The 26872-nt window shown below is 61.6% G+C and overlaps 1 protein-coding gene and 1 non-coding gene across 3 annotated transcripts in view; both read right to left on the bottom strand.

Moving 5' to 3' along the window:
* Positions 1-6015: 6015 nt before the first annotated feature.
* The window catches only part of PDZRN3 (PDZ domain containing ring finger 3), a 99418-nt gene continuing 78561 nt past the window's right edge, over positions 6016-26872 (bottom strand). For both annotated transcript variants that reach the window (XM_036267017.1, XM_036267018.1), the window contains 8 exons: positions 18620-18867; positions 16047-16128; positions 12470-12568; positions 11485-11547; positions 9716-9817; positions 8507-8623; positions 7164-7462; positions 6016-7088 (listed from right to left, as the gene is read on the bottom strand). In XM_036267017.1, the coding sequence (XP_036122910.1) occupies positions 6020-7088; positions 7164-7462; positions 8507-8623; positions 9716-9817; positions 11485-11547; positions 12470-12568; positions 16047-16128; positions 18620-18867 (2079 nt within the window). In that variant the 3' untranslated portion in view covers positions 6016-6019. The remainder of the gene's footprint in view (positions 7089-7163; positions 7463-8506; positions 8624-9715; positions 9818-11484; positions 11548-12469; positions 12569-16046; positions 16129-18619; positions 18868-26872) is intronic.
* On the bottom strand, positions 9058-9196 carry LOC118633645. The gene has a single exon (XR_004960205.1). It is a non-coding gene; the product is annotated as a small nucleolar RNA SNORA67 (small nucleolar RNA).

Below are 26872 nucleotides of genomic sequence, written 5' to 3'. Positions count from 1 at the left end.
GGTGCTGACCGCTGTGACCTCTCCCCCAAGCCTGGGATGCGCCCAGCGGCCAGCTGTCCTGACCAAGTGCGTCTGGCAGACAGGCAAGGGGAGCCCCCGTCTCACCGAGCTGCACAGCGCCTGGGTACCCCCGAGAGCACGGCTGCACCCTGGGGGCTGACTCTGCACACAGCTCCACGCACTGCGCAAGCAGGAGGGAGGATGGGAGATGGGACGGGAAACAGAAACCCCACCGAAGGCTGTGCTGTGTCCACCGGGCGGGCGTGTGAGCTCCAGGGGCTGGGGTGCAAAACGGACGAGCTGTCCCCAAGGGGCTCTGAGCCCGAACGGACTCAGGGCCACGCCTGGTGCCCGACAGCAGCCCAGCGAGTGCCAGGCCAGGAGAGGGCACTGGGGTCACGGGCAGGTGGAGCTGTCGTCCCCAGAACCGGCCTCCCCACAGGTCTTCAAGGACGACTGGGGCCGCTGCTGCCTTCAGAACCTCCCCCGGTGCAGGGGGCACACCCCCCCGAGACCTGCGGACACCCGGCTGGAAGTCTGCCGTCCCAAACTGAAACCTAGGAGACCCGTGTGGCTCCAGGTCCCATCACCACAGCCCGACCCCACATCTCAGGTGACCCACCAGGCAAATCGGTGCCCTTCCATCTGTGACGCGCCGTCCGCAGCAGACAGGTGGTCAGGGAGTGTCCTCGGCTCGCCCGGCCGAGCCAGCCCTGCACCTCCTTCCGCTCTGCCAGGGCTGGGCGGGCGCTGATCGAAGGGACGGTCCCCAACAGGGGCCCGGGGGACCGGTGTGCCCGAGGAAAGCCCTGACCCAGGTGAGGAGGTGGATGTGCGGCTCCACGTGCCTTTGGATCTGCCGGACCCGAGGCCACACTGGTGTGGACACCGCCAGAGAGGGCACAGGGCGCGGTGGGCACAGGGGCGGTGGGCACAGGGGCGGTGGGCACGGGGCGCGGTGGGGGCCGCAGGGCCGGTGGGTGCGATGGGTGTGGTGGGCACGGCGGGGGTGGCGGGGGCGGCTGGCACCTGCCCACCGTGGTCCGGCGGACCCCTCCCCTGACAGCAGACCCACCCAGTGGCCGCCTCGGGAGCAGGACACTAGCAGAGGGGACACAGGCAGAGACTAGGGACAGACGGGTAACGAGATGGTGAGACCAGGATGGGGAACGTCTGGCCCACTGGCCACTCAAGGACGACGAAATCAGTACCCGGTCCCATCACAGCCTCACAAATCAGCGTGAGCAAACCGCAGCTAATGTGTAAGCTGATAGTTCTGTGCGGCCGGGGAAGGACGTTACAAGTATCCAAATGGCCCTCGCAGGGAAAAGGCCCCCACCCCGGTCACTGTTCTCCACATGTGTCCTCTGAACACAACAAAATACTGCAGAAATCACTCAGAGGTGACCCTCAGGGAGAGCGAGGAAGGACCTCCGCCCCTGCAGGAACCGCTGAGCTCCCGGGTTTTCTGTCCACCTCCCACCCGTCCCGACAGTGCCCGGGAGAGCCTCCGGCCCAGCCCTCCGCAGACACAGACCGAACGACGACGAGAAAGTCCTGCTCTGGCCGAAGTCCCCGTCAGGGACGCAGAAGGGTGACCCTTCCCCTGTGGCGATGCCGCCTGACCCCCCCGCGGCATCAGCTCCAGCAGGGCTCCGGGCACAACCCTTCTACCTCCTCAGGCACCAACAGGGACCCTGGGCAGGTGGAACCCCCTCCACCCCACCCCAGGTCCACCCAGCAGCAGAGGTGAGCCAGACCTTTGACCCTTGCCCCGGCCCCCAGGCAGAAGGCCCTCCTCCTACAGAAACACAGGCAGTGAGAAGCCCCCTGCACCTGGACAGGCCTGGACACACTCTGTCCTGAGGCCCAGAAACCTTCAAGTCCCATTGAGCAGCACCTGGAGACACAGGAGCACCCCCCCCCCGAGTCTCCAACCCCGGCAGCACCCGGAGACACAGGACAGCAAAGCGGACATCAGCATTGTCAGGGCTGAAAACACTCGACTGTCCTTGGAACGACAGCTCAGGAAAGGCGGCCAGACCAGGACACTACGCCAGACAAGGGGACGTATGATCGAGTCAAGAGAGTCTGGACGGAGTGAGGACCCAAGAAGACGCTGACGAGGGGAGGCGGTCAGGTGGCCGGTGCTGAGGTGAGGTGGACGTGGCTGGACGTGGCCAGCCCAAGAGACGGTCACACAGGTGCTTCCACGAGTCATCACTGATTCTCTCGAACAAATTAAAATATGTCCAGGGGTTGTCAGACTCAACATATTAAAGATGTTAATTCTGCCTAAAGAGACTTATAGGGTTTGTTCATTCCTATCAAAGTCCTGGCCTAGACCAGCTGGTTCTCGCGTTTAGATAAAGGCCCGGCAGAACGAGGGGAGATGTACCGGGGCCGAAGCTCACTGCCGGGGTCCGGCACCGGAGGGTGCGCCGTGGCGGAGGGAGGGGCACTTTGACCAGCAGCACAGAACAAGGGTCCCAGAAACAGACCCACAGTGTGCAGTGCATTCCTCCCCAAGGTGCACACAGTGTCCGTGGAGGCTCCTTCCCCACACGCGGAGCCAGAGCGTGGACGTCCCAGCAGCCGTGACCCGAACCTCACACACCACACAAAATAAACTCCACAGAGAAACGTACCACAGAAGCTACAGAACATTCACAGCAAACCCAGGAGCAGAGCCAGCGTCCCCACCGAGGCCACGCACACTGGCAGCTGCCACGCAGGCACGCAGGCGCCTCCGCAGAGCCCAGCGCCGGCCCGATCCAGCGCACGCCCACGGCTCACCATGGCGGCGGGACAGCTGCAGTCCCGGGGCTGCACCGGCACAGCCGTCCTGCCAGGGGTCTGCGTTGCAGCCCTTTGGGGAGTGTCCGCCGGTCAGCTCGGGTCCGGGACTCGCCCTCGCCTGCGCGACGGCAGGACACCGTGACTGCCTGTGGGGACAGGGTGGGGCCACGTGGGGTCCAAGGACAAGGAGGGGTGACGGACACCAGCCAGGCAAACACCACAGGTCCTCTGCCAAGACGAGGAGGCGGGATCCAGTTACCCCAGGGTGCTGATCTGCTCCTGGAACCGACTTAGAACCCCAAACGCCCATTTTTATCGTTCTAGGGAAAACAGCTTTGGGAAAGTAAGTCACCTTACAGGTTTGCGACCAAGGTTAATCCGTGTGTGGACCTTGGAACCAGACTTCTGCGAAAGTCTGGGAAACTTTGGGCAATGAATTAACTTTGAAAATGCCCAAACCCATATCCAGATAGTACTCCTGGCGTACTGAAACCTGTCCACGTGGGGTCGATCCAGCATGTCCCTCGGTCAGCACGCAAGGTGCCGTCTGTGTCCTGGCTCTACCACCACCTCCTGTGCGACCTCGCACACTTCGTGAACATGTCTGAGAAACATTCAAAACGGCGCCTACTCCAACAGCAGTGTTACTTAGAACATAGCCACTTCGGCGGGATCTGCCTGAACAAGGAGGCCCCTTCCTGGGTCCTTCCTCTTGGTGGGAGCAGACAGGACTGGCAGCATTTGCCCTGTGATTCCAGCGGGAAAGCCAGGGTCAGATTTGACAGAAACATCCTCCCCCGCAGGGTTCAGAGGCTGCCTGACGGCCGCCCCTCCCGACCACAGGTCCCTGACCGGCCAGCGACCCCGAGTCCCTCAGCAGGCCCGACAGAGGCCAGCGCGCACCAGGCCACCCTGGAATGAGATTACGAGAAGGGTCCTGGGGGAGCAGGTTGTGTACGTTAACTTTCATCTCTGGAGACCTGGGTTCAAACCCTCCTGAAGCCGCAAGAGGGAAGAGGTTTTGTGGCTCAGCCCCTCCCCCAACGGCCGGCGTCCAGCAGGAGTGAGTCCCTCTGGGGGGCCATTCATCGAAGAAAGTGGGGTCACCGTAGCCAGGGACTGAGGGGGGAGGGGCACCCGGGAGGACACAGCAGACACCTAGCGAGGAATGGTCTCCCTCCAACCCCCGGGCTCATCAATACGCCACATTTGTCTCCTGCTCACCCATAAAGTGATGATTTCTAAGGTCTCTTCCAATTTCTTTTATGAGTTGATTTCCTACATTAGATCTGGGAAGCCGTGTACCACATTGTACATGATACAGTGATTTAAACCTCGGTTGGCGTGGAAGGACCTGGACTTGGATGGACATGTCACCAGTACCACAGGTGACCCCCAGTCCAGAAGCACAGGGGGAGTCCTGATTAGAAGCCCCCCTGCTTGACTCTGAAGAGGCCGCTTCGTGTATCCCATCCCCCGTCTTTTATGAGACCAGACAAGCGAGCAAAGCTACGTCCCGAGACACCGACACGGTGTGCGCCTTGCGGCACTTCCAGCTCACCTGCCTGATGTTTGTGCTCCGGAGAGCGGGGGCGGGGGCGGGGGCGGCTCCAGGGAGCCAAGGGGACACCAGGGCCCTGGCCGCGGACCTGTGGGGACGTAGCAGCCGTCACTTTCTTCACAGGGCTGGTTTTCAGAGAGGCCACGGACGACGGCGTCTTAACCGTGACGAGTAAGAATCCAGGGTCTTGTTTTCGTTAACTGGTTCTGCTGCACGTGTGACCACTAATTACTCACGAGTTTGGCCCCAAAGGAGGAATTTTGGTTGAAATGGGTTCTGTGGGAGGCATCTATGTCTGAGATGCTTGGCATCATCAAATGATACCCTTCGTCACCCAATCTTTACTTTTTGTTTTTTCCCGTAGGGATTATCACTGGAATTGTTGCGAACTTTGTAACCAGAGAACAATTTATAGCAAATTCATGATGTAGGATCCTGGGGGTGCTGAGTTGTAAAGATGCCAGTCTTCAAGCCCACCCCCTTGGTGACCCCTGCTGTTCTGTGAAAATACCATGTGACCTCAGACGACCACGGGAAGCTGGGCCGGTCACCACGGTGTTACCACCACCAGGCGGTGCCGCAGCCCCAGTGAGATCTCATCCTGACCCCGCCCCCGCCCCCGCCCACACCTGCTCCTAGTCCTTCCTGTTGCTGGGACACTGGGCCAGGTGAGGCTTCCGGCGAGATGGACGCCGGAATGCAGGCTTATGTGCTGGTTCGAGTCCTGCTTTTCGCCGACAGACCCGGTTTCACACCTGCCTGTCAGCCCGGGCAGAACGAGGGCGTTCCGGTCTGAGAAGCAGCAACGCGGGGAGAGAACAGACCCTGCCTACGGCTTTACTTCCGAGGCACCACTGGAAAACGAGAGATCACCTCAAAACATAGCGAACAGAAAATAATTTATTTTAACTTCATTCTGCTGTGTTGGTAAGTAATCGTGACTCCGTGAACTTGCCCCTGCGGGGCGTGTCCCTTCAGACCCACACGGCGAAGGTCTGTGGGGAGGGCTCTTAGCTCCACACACCGCTGCCCAGCTCCTGGGCGGGCTCCCCGGCCGCAATGTTCGCAAACACGCACTGGAGCTCCGCGAGCTGCAGACGCTCGGCTTCCTGCCTGAACCTTCACCCTCGCTTGGGAACTTGAACCAGAAAGGGCTGGAGTTGACGCACACACTCAAACACGGCTGGTTTGTTGTGTGTTAAGTTCTTCACTGGTTTGGTGGTCTGGAGTCGAAGCCCTGGCCTAGACAATATATTAATGGTCACTCACATGAAACACATTCAGCAAAGTAACGTTACAAAACAGGGTCCTTTAAAAATACACACTGGCAGTTGCATTTGTGTTTTCAGCAGAGAAAAAGCGTGTTTAACTTTTTTATATGAATATAGTTTAAACAAATCGTTCTGTGAAAGTATGCTGAGTAAAAAGATCTTTCTGACATTTAAACACTTTATGTAAAAGGGAACAAGTAAGAAAGTACCACTGCTACCTGGGAGAGGCGAGTGTCACATGCCTTCCGGGCAGTCCGGCCCGGCCTCTCCACCGCGAGTGCAGCGGGGCCGCAGGCGCGGTGGGCCAGCAAGGACGCTCGCACACAGACGTGCCCGCCCAGCCAGGCAGGACGCCCGCCCCCCCGGGGGCGCTGACTCCGCGCGGTGCTCACACCGTGGTCACCGAGAGGAAGGAGTTGTACACCCTGGTGCCGTCCGGGGACTTGGCGCCGTGAGTCAGCAGCTCCTGGATGGTCATCCAGTTATCCAGGATCTTCTTGTTCCTCCTCCTCATCATCTTCTTGTGGCTCAGCTCCAGGATGCTCACCTCCCTCCGGTCGTCGTCCGCGGGCTGCTCCCTGGGGCCGTCCAGCCGGCTCTGCAGCAGGAGCGCGCGCCTCCGCCGCTGCTCCCGGGCGCGCGCCACGTGCCGCTTGCGCTCCTCGCGGCTCCAGTAGCGGCCCAGCTTCATGTCGCTGGCGGCGTCGTCGTCCGTGGTGACCCCGCTGCGCTCCTCGCGGATGCGCAGCGCGCGCTCCCGCAGCAGGCGGTCCCGCACCGGCCGCTTGGTAATGTAGCGCGAGCCGTCGCTGCGCACCTTCACCTTCCACTCGGCGCGGGGCTCGGGCGGGCTGCCGGGGCCCGGGTCCTTGCACACGCCGAGCAGGCTCACCTGGCTGTGCGCGTACTCCACCGCCGACTTCTGCTGCACCAGCTGCATGTAGCTGCGGTAGCGCCGCGCGTGCGCCGGGATGTGGGCCAGCTTGTGGGGCGCGTGCGCGGGGGGCGCGGGGCCCGGGCCCTCACCGGGGCTGCGCTCAGGGCTCTGCGGGGCCCCGCGAAGGTCCGCGTCCTCGGTGATGCAGAGCGGGCTGTCGGGGGATGGCCCGCAGGCCCCCGCGGCCCCTCTCCTCAGGGAGCTGTCGGGGGACATGTCCAGGGCGAGCGGGGTGCTCCGGCAACTCTCGCCGGTGTTGTAGGCACTGGAGCTGTCCTTGTCCGACTTCTCCGGGAGCTCGGTGATGTCCGAGAGCTCGCGCCTGCGGCCGTCCGGGTCCCCGTCGCAGCCGCGGAGGCCCCCGGGGTGCAGCGTCCAGGCCTCGCGCAGCTGCCGCGCCCGGTGCGCGCGCACGACGCTCAGACACTCCAGCTCCAGGCTGCGCAGCTCGGCGTTGAGCAGCTCCAGCTCCCTGTCCACACTGTCCTGGGCCCCGCTGTCCGCGCCCCGCTCCGCGCACCTGAGCTCCAGCAGCTCGGCGTCCAGCAGCCCCAGCTCCCCGTCGGCGCGCTCGGGGGCGCTGCGCTCTGGGTACCTGAGCTCCAGCAGCTGCCGGAAGCGCTCACACTCGGCCGCGTCGGCACAGTCCGCCCAGAGCAGTGACTCACCGCCGAAGGGCAGGTCGCCGCTGCCCAGCGTGTCCTGGCTGCACGTGCGCGTCCTCTGCCCGGCCAGGGCGGTGGCCACGGGGGCCTCGTCACCGTTGTTCTCCTGCTCCGAGCTTTCGTCGTTGCGCGTGCTCTCGTCCGTGCGGCCCACACCGCTGTCCTTCTCGTGCTGGTTGGACAGGACGGTGGCCGTGTCCGTGGTCCCCCCGTCTTCTTCATGCTGCTTCTGCGCCACCGAACACAAGACAGATGGTCATGGTGAGGGCACCCAGGTGCAGCGACCAGTGATTTTCTTTAATCCTCACCTGAGGATATTTTTTTCCATTTATCTTCAGGTAGAGTGGGAGGGAGGGCGGGGGAGAGAGAGAAACATCGACTGGCTGCTTCCTGCACCACCCCAACCAGGGTCGGACCCAACCACAGCCAAGGTCTGTGCTCTTGACCGGACTGAACCCACGACTCTGGTCCACATCCTGAGGTTCTCACCACTGAACCAAACCGGCCAGGGTGCTGCCTGTGATTTTTTTAAAAAATATTTTTATTGATTTTTTAGAGGGGGAGAAAGGGAGAGAGAGAGAAACACTGATCAGCTGCCTTCTGCAAGCCCCCTACTGGGGATGGAGCCAGCGACCCCAGCATGTGCCCTGACCAGCAATCGAACCCGGACCACACCGTCTATGGGAGGATGCTCCGCCCACTGAGCCACACTGGCCGGGCGCTGTCTGTGATCTTTTCCTGCAGGACAAGGGTCTGAGGTAGGGCAGGCCTCTGCCACTCAGCACGTCAGGGCAAAGACGGTCTGGGAATTAGCCAGACCGACCTGGGCGACCACTGAGGCCATCTGAAGGGCGAGGGTGACGGTCACCCAACTGGGGAATGAGCCTGGGAAGCAGAGCCTGTCTGGCTCCCGGGCCGTGGGCGTGGCCAGGACAGAGCTGGTGGCCCAGAAGGACGAAGGAACATCTCGGGGGATCTGCTCTGCGCCACGGGGCCGCCCCCACATTCTCCCAGCACACAGGCCGCGGTGCCTCTGCGCCTCCCCCGAGCGCGGACCTGGCGCTTCACTCGGGGCCAGAGGACAGGCACTGAGTGTCCCGCTGCCTCCCAGCTGGGGCCCCACCGTCCTGAGCATGTCAGAGGGAGGCAGGGGGCGGCGGGGGCCTCACCTGCGGGCGCGGGGGGCACGGGGGCCTCACCTGCGAGCGCGGGGGGGCGGGGAGCGCGGGGGGCAGTGGGGGGCGCGGGGGGCGGGGGGTGCGGGGGGCCTCACCTGCGGGCGCGCGCCGGCGGTGAACTGCATGGCCTGGTGGTGCTGCTCCTCAAGCATGTCCATGTGCAGGTCGTCCAGGAAGTCGTTTCTGTCCTCGTCCATCCAGCCCTCGTCCAGCTGGGTAAAAGCAGCAGCCAACACACACCTCAGAAGAGAGTCCTTTCGCTTTCATTTAATTAGTGCATATTTTTAATTGATGTGTATTCTTTTAAGAGAAGATTTCCTTGGGGAAGAATCGTGTAGGGAAGTCTGCCTGCTGCTTTGAGGGCAGGACGCCTGGGAGCACTGCCCGCGTCTGGGGACGTCTCCGTGCCCACTGCTCTACCCTCGCAGGGAGAAGCTCCTCCCCCAGCTACGTTCGAGGGAAAGGCCCGGGGGGAGCGGGCCCTGCATCCCGGGCCCCTCACCAGCCCAGCAGGCCCCTCTTCCCTGTCTGAAAAACAGCAGACTATTCAGGGGCCCTTGATCGCCAGCCCATGTGCCAAAACCTGCCTTTTTTTTTCGTTTTAATAAAAACTTCGTTGACCAATCTCTCCTTCCTTCCTTCGTTTATAAGTGAGCGGCCAAAGGCAGGCCAAGGACCTCACGCATCACCTTCGCACCCAAAACCCAGAGGCCAGATTTTATTCCAAGTTGCTACGTTCCTGAAGAGGCCCCATCAGGCCCCGTGGAGAGGGAGTCACCTCGGTTCCTTCATTAAAAAAATAAATAGATTGGACTATGTTTGAGGTATATACCAGATTTGATAACCCTACTGAGATCATTCCTATAGTCAAGCTAATTAACGTCATCTCCCTGTTACGCATTTTTGCAATAAGAGCCCCTGAAATTCACCCTCTTAGCAAATTTCCAGGGGCCAAGGCAGTGTTACCAGGTCCAGGCACAGGCTGTGCCCCCCGCAACTGTGAGAGACACAGATCTCGGCGAGACGTCGCTCAGGTCTTGAGGTCAAACCTCGTGATGGTGATGACCCTGCTGCCCTCCATTCACCGCCGGTCTGTCCCCATTCGGCCCCTGCGCTAAGGCACCTGCGGGGCCTGCGGTGTGACTGCCGGCCGGAAACGGCTGCACACAAACCCGACTCCAATTCGCACAGCGAGGGCACCTTCCAGGTGCAGACCTGGCACTCGGGCGGGTTCCGCGGGGACAGGAGCCCAGGTTCTGGGTTTAGAAATCAGAGCCAGCGCTGTGCTCGAGAAGCTGACTCACCTGGAGCTCGGGCCTTGCAATGAGCAAGGAAAAGTTCTTGTTCTCTTCACTGGTTAGAAGAGCCACGGCCTCTTCACGGTTCCGGACCTCGATCCCGTTAATCTTAAAAACAAAAAGAAGAAGGTGGTGGGGTGAACAGACACAGACTTAGGTCACACAAGCTCACCGCGCTCTGAGGCCTGCCCCGTCAGCCACGCGCAGCCAGAACACAGGGCTTCATCTTACAGAGACTCTCGGGGGGGGGGGGCTGCTCGGACGGATGCAGAGTCGGGCCCAGGACACAGCCCCCGGTGCCACCGTGCGAGCCCCGTGAAAGGAAGTGTGTGGAGAAGGAACAGGGAGAGACTCCATCAGACAGGAGACCCAGGCGAAGTGCCCGGGGGAGGCACTGAGACGGGATCACAGGCATTTTCGGATGATTCGGGAGCAGCAGCCCGAGGGGGACATTATGGAAGCTGAGGGCAGAGGAGGAGGGCACTGCACCAGGTGTCCGTGTGCCCAGTCCGGGGGAGGGACTCTCCACACCACACCTGGTGACCCTCCTGCAGGATGTCTGCTGCTTGTCCTGAGGGTTTGGGGCCCTGCTGGCCGGGAGGTTTCGGTCCCAGGAGCGTGGTTCCTCCAGGGGACACAGGGACGGTCCCACTGAGCTGGAAGCTGAGCCTCCCCCCAGCTCCTGTGCCAACAGGCAAGAAGGGCAACTCCACTGGTTGGAGTGACGGGAGGGGGCTGCTGAGACCCGGAGCAGACGGGCCGTGCCCAGTGGGGGAATGAGGGCTGGGGCACGCCACCAGTGAGGGACATGCCACCAGTGGGGGACACGCCACCAGGGGGGGACACACCACCAGTGGGGGACATGTCACCAGGGGGGGACACGCCACCGGGGGGGACACGCCACCAGTGGGGGACACGCCACCAGGGGGGGACACACCACCAGTGGGGGACATGTCACCAGGGGGGGACACGCCACCGGGGGGGACACGCCACCAGTGAGGGACATGCCACCAGGGGGGGGACACGCCACCAGGGGGGGACACGCCACCAGGGGGGGACACACCACCAGTGGGGGACATGTCACCAGGGGGGGACACGCCACCGGGGGGGACACGCCACCAGTGGGGGACACGTCACCGGGGGGGGGATGCGCCACCAGGGGGACCCGAGCAGCGAGGCCTGGGCTGAGGGCTGAGGAACGTGGAATGAGCTGTGGAAACCGCAGTCACTCGTGGTGGTGAGTGTGATGAGACACACGAACGCGGGATCAGAGGGGAAGAGGGAAAACTAAGCCTGTGGGACCCTGAACGAAGAACCCGGGTTTCCAGGAGATGAGGGACGACCGGCCGAGGGGAAATGGCCTCGTTTAGACTGAAGGAGCGGCGGGCCCCAGGGAAGAACTACCTCTGGTTCCATCACATGCTGAGATGCTACCATTTTAAAAACAAGACCAAAGAGGAGACACTTGCTCCAAAAGTGACCCGTCAGAGAAATGTGCAAAGAGAATTACTCTGGTTGGCCAGTTGCAAACGGTTAGCCTGACGCCCCAGCCACGTGCCGTCTTTGGCCCGAGGAGACGGGAGAGTACGAGGTGAGCGAGCTCCCTGTCCTCTCCAAGCCCTGTGCGTTTCGGTCCGTAGCTGTGCTTCACCTGTAATTCAACTCGTCTGGCCTCACGACGCATCTGATCCCTGCCCGTCAACCCTGAGCTGCTATCAGAACGAGCTCGCTCTCGAGTGACAGGCAGTGGCCGAGGCTGCGGACGGCCGACCTACCTGGATGATGCGGTCTCCTTCTCGGATGCGTCCGTCCTTGGCCGCGATGCTGTTCGGGTCGATCTGGAACACACAGTGGATGACTCGACACACGAATACAACACGCTCCCCGGAGGGTCTCTGACAGCTGTGCCGTCCCTGAGCAACACCCAGCGCCGGCCAGCGAGGAAGCACGGATTCACCCGTTTCCCAGCTCTTCCCGGGGTTGTTCTTAGTCCCCGTGAGGCAACCCTGCCACCAGGGCCCGTGCACAGGCCCCACAGGCCTCGGGGATTCGAGACGCACGGAAATGAAAATCACTACGGTGACCGGCAACCCTGCCTTGATGACGCCACCAACTGCTTCCATTACATTTTGGGAACTAACGTTAACACTGAAGTGTACTTGAGACACGGGGACTGGTTATAGAAAGGCCCCCGAGTGCAGCAGCGATGGACCACCAAGCTCGGGGGACAAAGGGCGTCCAGAGGGAAGGTCCTGAGCCCCGCTGGCATGCCCCTGGTTCGTCCTGCAGAGACGGTCCACTCCCGGCGAACCTTCCCAAACCCACGCTGAGACACAGACGCCACACTGTCTCCTCCAGATGAGCAAAGATCCCCGTCTGCACTGGGAAGTACACCGGACTCACAGGCTCAGCTCTGCCCGTCCCACCACAGGGAAGAGAGGGATAAAGGGACACTCGACACAGTGCGACTCCAGCACCCCGCCCGGGCACTAGGAGCCTGGAAACGCCGTCTGCTCTCCCTCGGGGACGAATACGCAAACCATCCTGTGGGGATCTGCAGGCTTCTCAGGGCAATCTGGCCGTGCGCGCCAGCGTCAGAACCGAACCCGCTAAAGACGACATTCCGTGGGTGTGACGAAGGGGCCGGGAAATGTGTGTCTTTCCAGAGGTTCTCAAGGAGCCAGAGTTAAGGCTGGTTCACCCGTAAAAGAAGACGACCCCCTCTCCTGGCCTCAGGACAGTGAAGAATTGCCGTCCTACCTCGCTGATGTAAATCCCAATGTCGTCCTCGTCATCTGTGCGGTAGCACACGGTGAGGCCCAGCTTGTCCTGGCTGCTCCCCCGGTACAGGTCCACTTCCTGCGGAAGGAGAGCGTCGCGTGAGGCTCCGCGGGCAGTGTCAGCGGCCAGACCGCAAGAGCGTTACAAAGGTTTTGTTTACGCCGTGGCCGGTTTGGCCAGTGGTTAGAGCGTCCGCCCGCAGACCAAAGTGGTTCGTCCGCGTTGGGGGGGGCAACTAGTTTATGTGTCTCGTTCAGGTCGATGTTTCTCTCTCTCTCCCTCCCTCCCCTCCACTCTATCTAAAGATAAATGGAAAAAAATCCTCAGGTGAAGATTAAAAAAAATAATTTGTGTAAATGATGAACTGAATTTCTTTGCGGCCAACTCTGATGGGTTAACTTACCAAACAAACACTGACTATGGACCCAGATCACTGCGCATGTCTGACCTCTCAGTCGATACAAAGTCGTTTTGGAAATAGTTATTTTATTGATCCCCCCAAAGAAAAATTACCCATATTTCACTCAACAGGAAGACTTCGGGGGCAGGGCTTTTAAAAAGCCTTCCTTCAAAGTCGGCCCCACACAGGAATATGTCCAGACCCAAACCGCCCAGCCATTTCGCTACAATGTTTCAGTGTGTTTGTGAGATCGTCTCATGTTGTATCCCCGGGACTTCCCAGGAATAGACCACAGACGAGTGAACTGATGGGGGGGGGGGGGGCAGCTGCAGCTCGTCCTCCGGCAGCAGCCGTCAGAAGATACTCCCAGCGGCTGTCACTGCGGATGCAGCAAGATAAGGCTGAGCCGGGCGAGACCGTGAGCCCAGGGCCCCACCTTTGCACGAGGTTCCCCTGCTGGCGCCGCGGGGAACCTGCCAGGCCGCCCTCTCCCACGGGGCACCTGCAGCCCTGGCTGCCTGGCAGGGTCCTCCTGGGGCCGAGCCCTCGGCCTGGTTCACAGCGTTGTCTCCGCAGCCCGCGGGGAGGAGCTCAGACGGGCCTCGGACCCACTGTCTTGGGGCCTCTCCTTTCTCCCGGCCCTTCGTGGAGGGTGGTGAGGATGAGCTGTTTCTGTGGCAAAGCTCAAGGCGGTTATGTAGCAGCCACTTCCGAACCCTTCCTGTGAGGCCCACGCCACGGACGCCGAGCAGCGGAGAGCGGCAGGTGCCCAGGCCCGGCAGGGCCCACAGCACTGTGCACAAGGACGGGCGGGGCTGGACGCTAGGGCTCCACCGGCCAGCGTGGGGACTCGGGTTTGTTTCTGCATTTTGGGAATCGTGACCCAGCTCTGTGAGCTCTGCCCACCCCGGCGGACTGTTCCAGCTGCGTGCGGGAGGGGTGGGCTGTGGACCCCAGATCCCCGCGCGGCCCCGTGCTGGCAGCTTCATCCTGAGCTGTCACCAGGTCCGAGCCTGTCCTCACGGCAACGCCCGGCCAGGAGAGTGACGCCGGTGGTGCGCAGCGTGTGAGCAGACATCGCGGGCTCCTCAGCACTGCGGCTGTCGATCCTGTGATTCATTCTGACAGCAGAGGCAAAGCCGTGCACCACGGAGCACACGCTGAGCGCACGCTGAGCACACGCTGAGCACGCTGCGATGCACGTCTGTCTGCCACGAGGGGCTCAGGCCTCCCAGACCGTTCATGGAACCGGGATGAATACGCTCGGCGTCCGGGACCACAGCTCCCCCCCGGGGCTGCTTATGGGTCTAGACGGCCACGGATGAAGACGGGCAGCTGAGCCTGACGTTTCGGATTCGGCTGGAACGACAGCCCAATGAGGGAACGAGGCCCCCACCAGGCGAGTCAGGTCTTGTTTCACCACCACGCGCGTCACTCAGTGTCCCCAGACTGATCGGTGGCTGGTGCACCTGCAGGGAGACGGTCATGGAGGCGGATTCCTTCGCCGTACGGGTCCAGGGCTGCTGTGCACTTGTCTTTAAACCATCTCAACACCTTCTCCATCCACCTGGTGCTGTGTGGACGTGGACATGTCTCCGGAAGGACTGCGTCTTCCTCACCTTAACCCTGGGGCAGGGTGACAAGGCACTGACTCCTCATCCAACACGTATTCACTGGGCGCCGCTCGGTGCCAGCGCTGGGCAGGCAGGCGGAGTGTGAGCGAGTCCGACCAGAGCCTGGTGCTTGTGGGCCTGGATTCCAGTGGGGTTCAGAGAACAGGCAGGAAGAACAGAGGGGTCCACCCTCACTGGGGAGGGGCCGTGCAGGACGAGATCGCAGCAGCTGGAGGTCTTGGTGGCAGGTGGTGGTACAAACAACAAAGTCCCCATGACATGGGGGGTGGAGTAGGTGGGCTGACCGGGGAGGTGCTGGAGGAGCCTGGGCAGGGGGCTGGTGGGGGAGGGGCTGGGCACCCTGTGCTCTCTCCAGGACTCTCCCGAACGCATGGCCTATGCCTGGGGCCAGGCTGGGAGCGCACGTCCACCCCGAGGAGACCTCACTGCCCGCCCGCCGTCAGAACCACGTCCTCAGAACACACAGGTGACTGCAGACCCACTGCCTGGAGCTGCCGCTGAGCCAACTGGGAAATTATAACTGGTTCAGACGTCTGCCTTCTTTCTCAACTTCCGACAGGACGATCCAGAGCAGGTGCTCAGCCGTGGAAACACGGGTGCATCTGGCTGCTGGACCCCAGGGCGCACGTGGGCACCACCCTGTCCCCTGGGAGCAGGTTCCCGACAGCAGGGGTTTGACCCTCAGGAAGGTGCGGTCGCTGTGTGGGCTTTAAAGGACAGGACGTGCTCCTCTCTGCTGCTTCGTCCTGGGAGGCCCGACACCCTCACACATTTTCCTCCCTCGTGACGCCCACGAGCTCCCTCCCTCCGAGAGCGCAGTGGGGCCGAGCTCTTCCCCTCCAGACGGAGCCTGCCAGCCAGCCCAAGGCACAGAGCTGTGTGTTTATAACCCTCACCTGAGGATATTTACCCATTTATCTTCAGACAGTGGGAGAGAGAGAAACATCGACGTGAGAGGGACACATCGACTGGTTGTCTCCCGCATGACCCAACCAGGGCCAGGGACGAACTGCAACCGAGGTACGTGCCCTTGGCCAGAATCGAACCCACAACTCAATGGTTTGCAGGCCGACGCTCTAACCACTGAGCCAAACCGGCCAGGGCTATTTATATGTTGTTTAAACATTTCATTTAAAGTCCTGGAGAGAGGCCGGCTCCGGGTGTGTGAAGTCACCTCTGCCGCCAGCGCTCCTGCCGGCTTCCCGTCGCCGAGCCCCTGGCCCCTCGCTCAGGCACCGCTTGTCCGCACCCTGCACAGGTCTGCCCACGGGCCTGGGACGTTCCCTGACCCTGACCTACAGAAACTGAGCAAATGCACAGCCCCCCTCAGGGCTATGAGGCCAGAAACAACCAAGGATTCTGGTCTCTGAGGTGCAGGTCCCAGAGGCCGCCCGGTCACAGAGTCCTTTCCAGAAGCCTTGGGAACAGCAGGAAGTTGTTCTTTTGGGAGAAATTCCCCAGAAGTCACCAGTCTGTGCTCACACAGACTCACTGGTCTCATGTGGCCCTGCATGAGCCTCACCTCCAGCTCCAGCTCCACTCTGTCCATGTCCTGAGGGCCTCCCAGGTAGTCGCTGGGGTCGTAGTACCCGTGGGCTGAGGGCCTGCAGAGAGAGGGAAGAGCTGGGGTGCCGCCGTGGCCGCGAGGGCCCGGGGACCCCCACCGCTCGGTGCGATCCCAGCCCCGTCGGCCTCCACCACAGCATCCCCACCGCTTGTGCTGAGCCCGTCCTCTGCAGAAAGGGGTCTGGTGCGAGGAGAGCAGGGCTGGCTTTGCTATTTCGGGGAACCTTCCCAGCGCACTGGTCATGGGACCCAAAGGCCTGGTCCTCAGTCTCCAGCACGAGACCAGCTCGTGCTCACAGCCTCCTGTTCCGCAGTAGGACTTGCTCTCCGGGGAGAGGGGCTGGGACTTCAGGCAACACTCAGAGGGGCGGGGCTCTGAGACCCGTTCACAGGCTGGACCAGACCTGCACTGTCCCCAGGGCAGAGTCTCTGCAAACTTTCTGACTGCTCACAACACTGTGTTCAACGTCACAGCCCAGCACACACATACAGGTGTGCAATGTATGTACACGCGCACATGCCTGTGCACACACACATACATGCCCACAGGCGCACGCACACACACATGCAGACACACGCGCGCACACATACACATGCACACATACACACACGCACACAGGCGCAAACACACACACACACACACAGCTAGGGGATTTGAGCCTGTCTGTCTCCAGAACAGCTTATAGGACATGGTTCTCAGAAACCAGCTCGTCTCTGGAGACACTGAATGGACCCGCGCAGAGCAAAGGCAGAGGAAAGCAAGACGCACTCAGCCCGCAGCTCCGGGAGGTGCCGGGTGGGGAGGCAGAGATCCCGGCCCGACGCTGGCTGGGACCGAACCGCTCCCGGGGGCAGTGCAGCGGTCACCGGGCTCTGGTCTCCCTCGGGTATGTGCTCCCAGGGCAGGTCAGACAGGCGTGGCCGTTCCAGCGGGACCGGCTTCCAATGTCCTGGGCCCGCCAGGGGCCTTCAGTGCCGAGGACGCCGCTGGAAGGCCAGGCCGGCAGGTGTCCAGTTAACCCCCTGCAGCCCTGTGCCCTCCTGTGACTTCTGACCTCGCAGCCAGAACTGCAGGGGTCTGACCTCTCCACACTCCTGACATCTCTCAGGTTGCCCCTTGGGGACACGTCACATCACATTCCTTAGACTTGGGAGGAGATTAGGGGTTCGCCTCTCCAAGGCCATCGGTGAGAGTGGCTGGACACGCTGCCCCACAGCGGGATCAGTCTGCTCAGTGACGTCAGGGCTGGTCTGGGTGACCCCACTTTGGAGTTGGCCAGCTGTCCCACAGAACCACCTGGTGATGCTGGGTGTCACGTTACAACCTGAGGGCTGAGGAGAGACACCTGAGACCCAGCTGCAACAGCTGCTGAGCAGGACTGGAAGGTGGTACCTGCACAGAGGGTAGTGTGGGGGACACAGGACACAGCACAGAGGACAGTGTGGGGGACACAGGACACAGCTGTCTGTTCATGCCCCGCACGCTGACACCTGCCCTCACACTGGGCTGCAGCCACCCAGCCTGGGCATTGGTTCCGATGACAGCCAGGGGTGAAGGGAGCCTGTGGAGTCTGACGGGGACACGGGACGTGTATCTTCACTCTGGCTACCGGGGTGCTCATGCAATCCCAACAGGGGTAACGCAGGTGTCCCCGGAGGAGGACCAGGGCCCTTTGAAACGAGCATCAGTGAGCAGCCTGAACGGAGCAGCGTGGGGGGGACGGGGGAGCCAGGCGAGGCCAGGCCGGCGAGGACGTCTGACCGCTGTGCGGACCCACGTGCACAGCTGCACCGGGCTGCGCGCCTTCGAGCCAGGGGCCAGGCTCAGAGAACCTCCCGCTCCTCACTTGTTCCCTGAATGTCCCACACCGATCACCAAAGAGGGACAGGCCGCGCTCACCACAGGCCGGGGCTGCCTTCCCTGCGACTGCACTTCGCCCAGGACCCTGTGCCGCAGGCCCTGTCACCCCCCTTTCCAGGCGGAGACATGGAGCCCCCCGGGGACAGGACGGACGGCCCAGGGGCGCCGGGCATTAGCCTGAGCACCAGCCAGACCGCAGGGCTCTGGGCCGATCTGGGCGGCAGACGGTGCCGAGTCCGTGTGGATGATGAGGGTGCAGGACCAGCTGCTGCTGCCCTGGCCGGCCAGAGCTCACGGGAGGCAGTGGGGCCTCACCCCAGAGCAGAGTGCACCCCTCCGCGCTCGTCCTGGCCTCGCTCAGCCGGCACAGGAGCCCCTCCCCTTCCCACAGCAGCCACCACCTTCGCACCCCTCAGGGCGGTGACTGACTTTTACTCTGGAACCACTTTTACGACATTAGTAAGTAATTTTGTTCTTAGAATATAATTTGAATAACTCTGCTCCGGGGTTATAATAAGGCAGTTAACATGTCACAGGATTCAATTTATTGCCTCTATAAACAATAAAGTTAGGAATGGAGGAAAATCTAAGACACGCTCGTCTTTTCCGCACGTGCACGGCCGAGCTCAGGGCTGCAGCAGAGCCCGGGCCGTCCAGGTGCTACTTACTCTGCGGGCAGCAGGTAGGGCTCCAGCGCGGGCGGGGCGGGCGGGGCCAGCCTGGAGAGGGCCGCGATGTGCTCGAAGGTGATGTCCGTCTGGGTGCCCGTGTCCACCAGCTGGGCCTCTGAGGGCGCCGGGAGGGCTCTGGTCCGCGGCGCCCGGCGCAGCACCTGCACCACAATGGGCTCCCGGGCCGTCCGGAAGGCTTCCACCGCCTGTTCGTGCGTCGCCCGGGACAAGTCTTTGCCGTTGACCTGTCGACAATATTTAGGAGCCGGATTTAATCGGGCAGCCTCCGTGAGTGTTTCCACAGGCGGCGGCTGTGGGGCCGGCAGAGTGGGTTCAGGCCTCCCCGCAGGCCCTGGCGCACACACCGGACCTGCACTGAGCACCAGTCTCTCAGCGGGGACCCGCGACGTCCTGCTGGAATGTCTTTAACAAGTTTCCTCATCGCGCCTGGGGGAGATCGGTCCAGACACCAACCACATCGCCGCGTTTCGACGCTGCGCACTTTCCCAGGGTCCCAGGGGGCGTGGTGACCCTTCTGTGGGTGGAGTGATGCTCCTTCTGCCAATGAACCCCTTTGCTTTCTTTACAAAGCCAACTGAAACATCAAGGGAACGGCACAGGGCCCTGCGGTCCTCGTCACATACAAACCGCCCTCCTCCAGCCTAACGGCCGGGGCCACCTCGGCGGGCAGTCGGCTGAGACTCTGGAGGCTGTGTCCAGGAGTCTCCGGTACCATCAGAACCGCCTCCACCCGGCTGTCCCCAGAACAGCTGACACAAGAGCCGGAACTGTGATTCCAGAGCAGGAAGTCACTCCCAGCAACATGGAAGTCCAGCGTGTCCCCCCACCCCCCCGCCCCCGCAGAGGAATAGGCATCAGGTCCCACAGCCTGCGGCGCCCGACGAGGGCGCGAACATCACAGGCTCCGAAACAGCTCCATCTTCCCCAAGCGGCCGGCCTGCCTTGAAGGCAGATAAGCTCAGGGAATGAGAGTCGGTCGGGGTGCTTCCTTCACAAGCACTCAGCGTCAGGCCTTCCCCGCAGAGAACATGACAAGTCCCCCTCGCTGGCGCAGCGATGCAGTCCTGCGTTTGAATCCCTTACGCTAGTCGCACACGTTCCCAGAGGAGTGTTTATTCCCAGATGAGCATCGGCCCTTTTCCTGCCAGTGGACCCCCCCCTTCCAAGCACCCCGACCCCGAGGCCGTCCTGCGTGGTTCCGAGTGCGTGGGCGTCTCTGTGCCGCAGAACCAGTGGCCCTGCAGCCCGTGCCCCGGTTTCTCCTGACCCGTCCGCCGGGTCCTGGGGGGACAAGGACTCAGGCGGCAGCTCCGCGGACACGGCTGCTGGGCTGAGGAGTGGATGTCGGTTCCTTCACCGGGATGGAGCCCAGATGAATCAGGCCGGAGGGATCACTAATGACCCGGAATCAATCCACTTAAGTCATTTAGTTACGTCACAAGGGAACTGGGCAGAGCAGGGACTCGGCCACAGGGCTCACCTGCCCCACTGGACAAGTGAGCCTCGGACCACCGCCTCCAGCCCCCACCCAGAGGGTGGGACACGCGCTCAGCACACTCGGCCTCCTCTGAGAGAAGAGAGTTTTCCTGTTGACCTCCCGACCCCTCCCCTGCTCAGAGCCCGGAACCCCAAGGGCTGGGCTGGGAGGTGATGGGACGGACAGAGGGCCGGGAGACACACACAGCGGGCAGCCGGCCTGTCCGGAGGAGGCAGAGGCCCGCGGTGGCCCCAGGCGGCTCGCACCAAGAGCAGTTCTGCCACCAAGGACTCGGACATCAGGACGTTTGAATGGTCTCAAGACGGGAAATCTCTGCTTTTGCTCTTTGGGTACAAACTCCGGCCTTTCTCCCAGGCACCTTCCGCCGCTGTCCCGAGTCTGCCGTCCGCACACGGGTCTCACAGCAGGTCTCAGAGGGCAGCTGGTCCACAGGCACCTTCCCTTTCCTTGTGGCCTGTGCCCCCCCGCAGAGCCCCGATCTGCCCTCCCCCACTCGGGGGCACTGCCCAGAGCCCCGATCTGCCCTCCCCCACACCGTCGGGAGCACCCCGAGGCCTGGCTGGGGTCCTGCTCCTCTCGCCCAGGGTGGGGGGCAGGCGCCGTTGAGGCTGACGGTCTGCCAGGGAGACATGGGGTGTGTTTCTCCTTAAAGCAGGGACACCAGGCAGGGACGCCCTTTGTGCCTGGGCTGTGGACTCACGGGGACACCTGGGATCACGTGGGAGCCGTCTCTGAGGCCAGATCAATACCGAGGGAACGTGGGAGACGGGACTCCCCGCGCAAGGAGAGTCGCAGGGCAAACAGCTCCCCTGGGTGGGATGATTCACAGGAGGGGGGCCCGAGGCCGCAGGGGAGGAGCAAACCCGGGGTGGGCCCCTCACCCCACGTCATCACCACCAGGGCTACGTGCTCAGACGTGCTTTTCTTCATTTAAAAAAATATTTTCGAGAGAGAGGAAGGAAGAGACAGATGGAAATATCGATGTGAGAGACAAATAATCGGCTGCCTCCTGCAAGCCCCCCACTGGGGATCGAGCCCTGAAACCCAGGCATGCGCCCTGATGAGGAATCGGACCGGGACCCCTTGGTCCATGGACGACACTCAGGCTGGGAGGACCCGCTTCTGACCGTTGTGCGGAGGGAACATTCCAGCAGCCAATGCCGCACATGCGTTAATCACACCGTCCAAATGAGCCTCCCAGAGGTGGCCTCCCCCTGCTCAGGGATGGTGGGCACAGGGACCCCAACTCTGGGCCTGGGCCTGGGCCGAGGCTGGAATCTTGACTCAGGGCTCTGGGTGATTTAACTGTTCTCTCCGGGTGTCCCCCAGTGCCGCTGGGGGTATTACCAAGTGTAATGAGATCATCTGCGTCTAACGTCTAACATGCAAACAACAAGAATTTACCAAGAAACCAGTGTAACGGGGACCCTCTCAGATGGTCACATGTTCCCGGGAGAAAAGAGTCTCTCAAAGAAGCAGATGCACTGCGTTGGGGGCCGGGAGACACGTCCGCACAGGGAAGCACCCACGTTCCCGGCATGGCACCCAGGGGAACCCTTCCCGCCCTCAGACAGGTAGGGTCATGCAGGGGGCGCCACAGACAAATTCCACAGGACCGGACACGGCCACGAACTCCGCTGACAGACGGCAGGCGCGGCGGAGTTCACCAGCCCAGACGACCCATTTGCGCAGCCAGATTCGTTCTGAATTACCTTGTGCACACGACACTCATCACGTTGTCATCATAGAATCCAATCACCGAGGGGCTCGGCGAGGCGATGACTCACGCTGCCAGCCCCCCGAGAATGACAGCCTCTCCCCGGGGAGCACTGGCCGCGGCCGATGCCATCCAGGGACGCTGGCCCGGTCAGATCCGGGGTCATTAACTCCCGATGGTGCAGACTGCATTTACCGCCGTTCACGCGGCTCTGAGACCAGCGGACGGGAGGTCTGGACAACGCTGACTGCAAACTTTATCTTTATTCTCAATTCGACGCGGGCGTTATTCGCCCAAGGCTCTGGCGGGTCCCCTGGGACGTAGGTGCAATTACGAAGGGAATCCCATCGGTTTGTGCGCAAACATCACAGGCGCGCCCTGACGCCAAGGGCCTCGGGGGTCCCTCACTGCACCATCCAAGACCAGACAGTCAGGCGGAGGGTGCAGGACCCTCCGGGTCCCACTGAGGCAGGTGCAGGTGCCGCCGCTGCCCCAGGGCACACACGCCTCTTGTCCAGGTGCTGAGGACTCGGGCCGGGCTGGGCTTTGTCCACTTGGGGGCACATTTCACTGACAACACACCTGTCCGCTCTCTAGTCACCCGCTCGTCCCGAAGGGTCTGCTGGGGTCACTGAGACTCGCCCCTTCCTGGCTCACAGCCGCCCACTTGGAAGAATTTCTTGGGCGACCGTGAGCCCTCAGCACGCAGGAGCAGATAAGAGGTGGCCGGACGGCTCTCGGATGACGCCGGCTGGCCCAGAACCCGGGACGAGGCTGGACTGTCCACCCAGAAGTCCCACCAGTGAGCTGGCCACACACCTCTCGCGTCACCTCTCGAGGCAGGAGCCCTGCAGCTCTCTGCGCCGCAGGTGGGAGCTCAGGCCACACATCTCTGGGTGGTTCACCCTCCCCAGAGGATGTTTTTTCCACGGATTTTTCAGAGAGAGTGGAAGGGGCGGAGAGAGAAGAAACCCATCGACGGGAGAGACACGTCAACTGTAGCCTCCCACACACCCTGACCAGGGTGGGGGTCGAACCTGCACCCCAGGCACGTGCCCTTGACCAGGAATTGAACCCACAGCCCCCCAGTGCCCGGGCTGACGCTCCAACCGCCACCCTGGCCAGGGCTCAGAATGTTTTTAATATGATGTTTGGAAACGACAGCCCACGTTCTCTCCAAATTAAAAAATAAGTATCTTTTTATGGGAAGACATTTGGTTCCTGAGGATCAGCGCCTGTGATCACCTCTATTTCCATCAGAGCGAAAATGACCCGGTATCCGTGTGAACGCAATTTAAAAGGCAGCCTGCTGTAAATTATGCCCCTGGAAAAACCAACTTTTATAGGGTTCATTTAATTAAATACAGGGGCAGTGATTTCATTCTGTAAAATATCACACCTATGTTTCCAAACGAATTGAAAGTCAGATTCCACGGGAAGTAAGATGGTGATAACCCTCGTACCGAACAGGAAGAGGTTTTCCACCCTGATTTAGGTCGGATGAAAAAATTCTTGGAGTGACACCACCTAGACGGTGACAGGAGTCCTGACTTTGCCCCCCTCCCTGAAAACCACTCACAGCTGTTGTTCCCGGACAGGATGCAGCTGACAGACCCTAGACGTGGAGGGGGTGCACCCCGGCACACAGGGCTCCGGGTCCCTTTGTGGGAGCCCTACTCTGACGTCTAACCATGGGGACTGCAGGGGCATCTGGGGCTCAGCCCTAGGGATCCGACGGCGAGGAGAAGGTGGAGGGACCTGGGCAGACGGAGTTCACACCTTTGGTCCCAGCACTGACTCCACCTGCAGACCAGGCCGGGACCTCGGACCCACTGGGTTCAGGGCCGCAGCCCAGCAGATGTGCTGGCCCAGGGCCCGGGGTGGTCCTGCCAGGCAGAGCCCCGGCCAGCTGGCCAGCTGCGGAGAAGGCCTGTGCCCTCGGTGAGCGGAAGGTGGTGCCACGCGCGGCCTGTGCCGTCGGGGAACTTGGGGTGCAAGTCGGCCTCTCCCTCTGTGCGGGGTGTGACTCTAACTCAGCCCCCGCTCTGCCCACCGGCCAGCGTCGCACCAGGGACCCGAGCCAGAGCCCAGGGCGGCGGCACGGCCCACTCACCAGCCTCCCACAGAGGCCGCTGAGCAAACAGCAAGCCCGTGGTGGGCAGGGCACTCGGTGCGACTCGACTGACTCGGGTCCCCGGGCAAGGAGCCTACAGCCCTGGGTCCTGCCTGCCCCGCAGGGCGTGGACGCTACTTTGTAGCCTGTCTATTGCTGAACGGAGCACCCAGTCCCGGCCACCTGATGCTCCGACGGAGCCCACCCTCCGGCCTCACCTGGGCAGGGCCACCCCACCTCAGTCCAGCAGCCCCACCGCCCACGGGCACCAGCAGCCGACACACCAGGAGCCAGGGAGCCGACCGGTCAAGCCCAGAAGCCTTCAAAGCAAGGAACAAGGGGCTCTGCCCCCAAGGCCTCGGAAGGGCAGTGAAGCACGGACACGTTGTGACGTCGGTCCTTGCACTTCTGACTATTAAATTCCGGAAAAATAAGAGGCAGAATAATGACGTATTTTAGCCTCTGGGAGGCCAGAGAGAAGTGTGTGGAACTGAACAGAAACAGCCTGGGTTAAGTCTTCTCCACGCAACTTCTTGCTGTCAGTTCATGAGAGCATCTCGCAGGTCCGGCAGCAGAGGGGAGATGCACCCTCACCTGTGGACAAAATACGCTGAGTGGATTCCAGGGGAGCGAGCCACGGACATGCCCCGAGAAGTCGCGGGCACGTCTCCCACTGCTGTGGGCTGTTGGACAAGCTCCGGAGGCGGCCGAAGGGGCGATTCTGTTGTGTGTGGGCCCGGGAATCGGCGTGGACCCCAGCCCCTGTGCGGGGAAGGACCAGCAGGGTTTTCTGAGATGATTTATTAAACGTGGGTAGAATCTGCTAGAACCTACCCAGAGCAGTCATCTGGGAAGGAATTAATGGACCGAGCAAGCACTTGATGATGCAATTAGGACGGAGACCATGCAGGCCCTGCAGAGGGGGGCGCAGAGGGGGGCACGGAGTCTGGCTCCTCAGACGTCCGGCTGGAGCGAGAAGGCAACTCCGTCTGCAAAGGGCACAAGGTCCGAGGGGGGGGAGCGGCCGCGGTGCCTTCACGCTCCTCTTGCTGGGACCCGGCGCCTGCCCAGCTGGGGGAGGGGTGCGGGCAGCACTGCTCCTGATACACGGTGTGGGCAGAACCACGCCCCGTGGCACCAAGCGGCCAGGCAGTCGTGGGGAAGTGTTTCCTTGGGCCACGCTCAGCACCAGAACCGTGTCGGGGTCTCCAGGCTTCATTACTGGGAGGACTTTCCTCTCCCGTCTCTGGGCCGAGTCAGAAACCAAGTCTGAACCTCCCGCAGTGAGGAGCTCACTGGGCAGCGCCGTGTGGTGGGGACATCGCTGTGTCCGGGATCCCCGGCCCTTATCCCTGTCCTGACTGCCCCCTCCGCTTCGTGCTGTCGCTTGGTCTGTGGCACTGGGAAGTCCCCATGTGGAGATAAAGCCACTGCCCTGGCCGGTGTGCTCAGCAGTCAGAGCACCGTCCCAAGAACCGAGGAACCGCAGGTTCGGTTCCAGCCAAGGGCATGGACCTCGGTTGCAGTTCGTCCCCGGCCCTGGTCAGGGTCGTGCAGGAGGCAGCCACTCGATGTGTCTCTCTCTCCCTCCCATTCTGTCTGAAGATAAAGGCAAAAATGTCCTCAGGTGAGGATGAAAAGACAAAGAAACAAAAACCCAAACAGAACTGTGCAAGGAAAACTGACAACACGTTTAGAACAAATCGAGGTAGAGAACGTGTTTCCTAGACGAAGAGCACAAACCGTACGGAGAGACGGTTTCTGACCACATTCGCCGACGGGTTTTCTTCACTGGGAGAATCATCAAGACCCGGCAAGACGAGCCACTCGCCGGGAAGAAATGTTTGCAACTCGCATCCGATGAACCAGTACTGTGACCGGACTTTATTTATTTATTTATTTTTATCCTCACCCGAGGACATTTTTCCATTTTTCATTCAGATAGAGTGGGAGGGAGAGAGAGGAAGAGAGAGGGAAACATCGATGTGAAAGGGACACATCGAGTGGCTGCCACCCGCACGACCAACCAGGGCCGGGGACAAACTGCAGCCAAGGCACCTGCCCTTAGAGGGAACCGAACCCGGGCTGACGCTCTAACCAAACCGGCCAGGGCTGGGACCAGACTTTAAAAACCCTCAAACCGCCCTGGCCGGTTTGGCTCAGCGGTTAGAGTGTCGGCCTGCGGTACAGAGAGACCCGGGTTCGGTTCCCGCTAAGGGCACGTACCTCGGTTGCAGTTTGTCCCCGGCCCTGGTTGGTCGTGCGGGTGGCAGCCACTCGATGTGTCCCTTTCACATCGATGTTTCTCTCTCTCTCTCTCTTCCTCTCTCTCCCTCCCGCTCTATCTGAACAAAAAATGGAAAAGTGTCCTCGGGTGAGGATAAAAAAAAATAAATAAATAAATAAAAACCCTCAAACCGAGGGAAGATGAACCGCTCACTGGGGCACGGGGTGAGGCCTCGCACACAGAAGAAAGGCCAGTGTGGGCCCCGCACGTCCCAGAACACGACACTGAGCTGCACACAGCCAGGGAGGGGCAGCTGGGCCCACGGGCTCTTCTCCGGCCACGGCACCGGGACACGAGTGCTCAGGCGCCCAGTGCGGGCAGCACGCGTAGCGGCTTCGGCCGTGAGGAGCAGGTCGGGTGAGGGCCCAGAGGCTGGTGCACCGCAGTGCCCCCCTCCTCCTGTTCTCTCCCCACCGTCTGTGCACAGGCACCTGCCGTGCCCCCAGAGCAGAGGTCCTCAGGGGCTCCCAGACCTGGGCACGACCCTGGTGGAGCGCAGGGCTCAGTGTACGAATGGCCTCCAGGTGGCGGCCACGCGTGTTCAAGTCTGAGGATCGCTGCCCGGGAGGCGTCTCTGTACCGAGACCGATGTGAACACGCAGATCACAAACGAG

Source organism: Molossus molossus, unplaced genomic scaffold (genome assembly GCF_014108415.1).
Source record: "Molossus molossus isolate mMolMol1 unplaced genomic scaffold, mMolMol1.p scaffold_m16_p_18, whole genome shotgun sequence".
In the NCBI taxonomy this organism is placed as follows: domain Eukaryota; kingdom Metazoa; phylum Chordata; class Mammalia; order Chiroptera; family Molossidae; genus Molossus; species Molossus molossus.
Note: the sequence above shows the minus strand (reverse complement) of the source record. Positions and strands in the feature narration are given on the sequence as shown.